Source organism: Buceros rhinoceros, unplaced genomic scaffold (genome assembly GCF_000710305.1).
Source record: "Buceros rhinoceros silvestris isolate BGI_N320 unplaced genomic scaffold, ASM71030v1 scaffold45420, whole genome shotgun sequence".
In the NCBI taxonomy this organism is placed as follows: domain Eukaryota; kingdom Metazoa; phylum Chordata; class Aves; order Bucerotiformes; family Bucerotidae; genus Buceros; species Buceros rhinoceros.
The window spans coordinates 1-4,414 of NW_010388694.1; the positions used below are offsets into that span (position 1 = coordinate 1).

General features: G+C 54.6%; 1 protein-coding gene across 1 annotated transcript in view; it reads right to left on the minus strand.

Annotated features, from left to right (window-relative positions):
• Positions 1–1,951: 1,951 nt before the first annotated feature.
• The window catches only part of URM1 (ubiquitin related modifier 1), a 16,127-nt gene continuing 13,664 nt past the window's right edge, over positions 1,952–4,414 (minus strand). The window contains exons 3-5 of the mRNA XM_010130991.1: positions 4,086–4,167; positions 3,044–3,092; positions 1,952–2,325 (exon numbers count right to left, since the gene is read on the minus strand). Coding sequence (XP_010129293.1) covers positions 2,257–2,325; positions 3,044–3,092; positions 4,086–4,167 — 200 coding nt within the window. The 3' untranslated portion in view covers positions 1,952–2,256. The remainder of the gene's footprint in view (positions 2,326–3,043; positions 3,093–4,085; positions 4,168–4,414) is intronic.

Below are 4,414 nucleotides of genomic sequence, written 5' to 3' on the forward strand. Positions count from 1 at the left end.
AGGCTTTATGAGCCCAGCGACTCGGCTGGGGCTGCCAAGGAAACCCAGGGGGAGCGGGGAAGCATTGCAAGAGCCGAGGAACATTTCACCAGGATCCTATCTAGGACAAAGCTGGAGGCAGAGAATGTTTTAAAAGGCTTTTATTTCAGAAACTTCTTCTTCTTGTTACAGGATTTCGCCGTACCCCTCTTCTCCACTCCTCTGGCTTCCCTCGTCTTCCCTTTTCTAGCTTTTTTTAGCAATGACTGACAGATTTACTACAGCAGGAGCGAAGCCATCTGGGTCTACCTGCGCTAGCAAAGCAGTAACACCTCCCTGGGAAGGAACTCACCCTACCGTGAGCAAACGGCCGGGGGGGATAGGAACAGAGAAGCCTAGCCTAAGGCACAGATGCAGTGTAGAGGAAGGGCAGGCAGCAGCGCTGGAGGCGAAACCTGCCTTTTCCCCCTTGGGTCTGAGTCTGTTTCAAGCCGCACAGCATGCAGGTTCGTTGCTTTTCAGCCAGCTCCATCACCTGGAATCCCCTTCTCTGCTCCCCTGGCCCATCAAAGCTCATGGCCGTGAACTCAGGACAGAGAAGAGCCTTTGGCCCATCTGTATCATTTACAAACGGCACAAGCTGGACTCGAGTCGCTGCGGCTGGATTTGGAAAAGGCTGAATATTGGTTCATTACCAGCAGCAGGTTGGAGTCAGGGTTCCTCAGAAGCAGCAGCATCGCAGTCCACGGGCGCTTTTAGTTACGCAGGTTGTGGTGGGGTAAACGCGAGAGAGGAGTCACCGGAGCAGGCAGGCGGGGGAATGACTCTTTGACACTCCCTCCATGTCAGACGGAGTAACTCCCCTGCCAGGCGCAGGACGGGGAAGGCTCCTCGTACGGAGCGGAGCACTCAGGCTGTCAGGCCGGGCTGCCCGAGCAGGGGCTGGCGACTGCACTGCTCGCTGCCTCCCAGCTCCTCCTCGGCAGCTCCCGCAGAGGAGGACAGGGCGAGCAGTACATGGGGCAGCTCAGCTCTGAGACGTGCACTGATGGAGCTTATGGCACCGGGGAGCCCTCTGCCCCGGGAGAGCAGGAGCACTGCTGCTGGGACCACCACGTGCGGCTGGAGCCGTGCTGAAACACAGGTGAGCAGGGCAGGGGGGAGCGCAGGAAGGACAACCCTGGCTGGATGCTCCTGGAAGCTCGTGCAGCACATTTCAGACCTGTTGGTGCCAACACCATCCTTTCTGACCCCTTCCCTCTGCTCTCGCCGTGGCCTCCCAGGCCAGTCTCTGTCTGAGGAAACTTCTGGAAAGCGAACAGCATCCATGCCCTAGCAGAGCTGCACACACCCACTTCCGCTGTGTTCACAGGACCTCCTCAGGGTGCACAGTAAGAAGCCTCCCCCTCCCGCTGATGGAAAGGGTTAAAAGCCACTGACTGTCCTTTCCGGGCCTCCAGACTGCAGCAGCGCAGCTCCCACCTGCCCAGAACACAGCACAGGTGGATCGGTTCTGTCCCGCACGGGGCAGGAAGTTAATTTGCTGCCCTTATCAGGCCGGGCACAGGGGGTTTGTTTCCCCTCTGACCAGATGGGTAGAAACTGAGGTTGTTCGTGGGCTCACCCTGCCTCAGCTCAGGTATGAAAGAGGTATAAGGCAACATAAAAACAAAAAAGCCTACTTCTCTCCTACTTCCCATAAATAAATATCACGAGTGTCAAGTCACGGCAGAGGGCTCTGAAGCTGTAATGTCTGCTCCCTCACAGAAAGGCCAGTAAAGTAACCGTTGTCTCTTCGCACCTTGCGTCTCGCCCGTCCCTGGCTGGTGCACAGGCTGTACCAGCACTAAGCACCGTGTTAAAGGAACCCCAGTTCCCAGCACCAAGGCAGAGGCTCCCCAGCTTTGCCCCAAAGCAGGCACAACTCCCCCAGGATGCCTCACTGCCTGCAAAGACACCCCATCCCACTCGAGGGTCAGCACCCCTCTCCCTCCCGTCACAGAAAAACCAAGGTGAGCGCGCTGTGGGTGCTCTCTGCTCGCTGGTGTACCTGGAAGTGCAGTCAGGAGAGGTGGAATGAGGACCAAAAGATGGGTGCTGTTGTGGTAGACAGCAGGCCGCGTGCTGGCGGGGCTTTATTTGGATGTCTAGTAACAAGAGAACGCGGTGGGGAGATGCAGAGACCGAGCACAGGCAAGAGGTTTGGGTGGGTTTAAGTTTTTGTTCGAGTTTTTTGCCCAGGGATTTGGATTTACATGCTCTTGTTTTTTCAGGAGTTCACCCGCCGTGCAATGTCGAGATGAAAAGCACATTATCCTGGTCCTGGAGTTTATAATCCAGCTCACCCTGCAGGCCAAGAACAAAAATGAAAAATGGTTTAAATGTCATTTCCAAACACTAGCTACAAAGAGAAAACAGCTCATAAAAAGATGGTGCGTGTTAGGGAGAGCAGAAGGGGACAGACTGATGTTTTCATCCTAACGGAAGCAAAGGTGAGAGATCAGACGAGGAGCTGATGCTCATTATCCCACACCGCTTGCTGGACCAGGGTTTTGACAGAACAGGTCGTTGCCTGAGGCAGGAAAATAGTCCGGGGCTGTTTGTTGTCTGAGCACAACAGTGGGCTGCAACGGGGAGAGATGTCCCGGTTTCCTGTTTGGGCAGGAATCTCCCCAGGGCTGCGGCACCGGCTGTGGCACCACCTGGGCCAGCGAAGGGGCTCTGCTGGGGGCTGGGACACTGCCTGGTACCACTAAGCTGGTACCGCATGTGCCGGGGAGACCTGCTGGCAGCTGGAGGTGCGAAGCCCCTTGCCAGAGGCCAGGGAATGCGGGTGATCTCTCTACAGACGCTGACTGATGAGACTCAGCAGGTTAGAGGAAGGCTCCAGGCTTCCCAACAGCCATGGTACAGTACAGGGAGAGAGAGCCCAGCCTGCCCCTTCCCCCTCAAACACGAGATGCTTCGCTTGGGGCAAGAATCAGAAATAGCTTCTCTGAGAGCCACTGCAGAACAGACACAGCAATATTTTCAACAGAGAAAGTCAAAGTGAAGGAGTACAGACCATTAGTTCCCAGTCTGCGTCGTTGATGAGCACCAAAATTCCTGGCCTCCTGCAGAACAGAGAGAAATCATTAGGATACAGGGCTGCTAGAAAGCATCACGAATAGTTAAAAACAAGGGATGTTGCAGCACAGATCAGAAGCTGACTGCCTATAAAGCCAACGAGAAAAAGGAATCCTAGCACAGAACAGGAAACAGGTACAGCCCGTGCCCTCCCTAGATCAAATAAAGGGGAGGCAGGAGCAATCCCGACACTCATTTGAATCAAAATGCACCGTTCCTGAGGATGCTACATCTCCCTTCCATGTAGAAAAGCCAGGTAATTAAAGCCCACGCGCTACCGTGGAGCGCAGAGAGCTGGATGGGAAGGAAGGGAAAGCTGTTCCGGTACCCCCAGCAAAGGCACTAAACACGCGAGATCCACCCTGAGCCCCTGATTACAGGCAAAGGGATTCCCCCTCTTTGATCTTCAGTGTCCTGCAATTGTCTCTCCTGTTACCAGGGGACCTGGCACACGCTTCAGCTCACAGAGATCCGTGACGAATGTTAAACACCCCCAGCGCCACCCCGCAGCCAGGGATGGTTTGCACAGCTCACGCTGCTCCATTTCTCCCGGCTTTTTTTTTTTTTCCCCTTCCACGAGGTTGGCCCCGTTTTGACAATAAAAATACATTTCCCAGAAGAAATATTTGTTGGCATTTCTCCGAGTGACTGCTTCAGTCCCAGTGATGTCAGCAGGGAACAAACAGACCTGCTGGAACTCCTGGAATTGAGGATACGGGCCCCACGCTGTGCCAGGTGACAGAGCAGGGAGCAAGTTTATGTGGTCCTGTTTCACACTGAAGGTTTAAAGATTTGGGGTGAGGGCTGCAAAAGACACTCTCCCTGGAACAGGGTGAGGTGTAGTGTGGGATGCCTCCCATTAGCACTTTAGAAAATCCCCTGTTTTCATGGTCATTAACGTGCTGCTTGCAACCAACAGGCAAACGTATCTCAGCCTGTGGGGATAGAGAATCCAGGAGGATCCACAGCGCTGTACTCACACAGACTCCCCTTGCATAAATAACTCCGGTCGTTCCTTCAACAGATTCTGTTTGATCCACTTTAGCAGGTTTCTGATGTCCCCTGAAAGGAGAAAGAACAGCAGTCTGCAAACTAGCTGACAGCTGCTGGCTGGTGCCAGGACAAAGTGATTGTTTACCCATGAAAGAGTCGAAGAGAACAGGCAGGACGGATGGGGGGAGCTGCAAACCTCCAGTCAAAGGACCCACCTATCAGCACCTACCAGACAGCCCAGGGGAGCTCCGGGCTCTGCCCCAAACCCCACGGCTGGGCAGAAGAGGTTTCCTGCAGCATCCCAAAAGAACGCAGG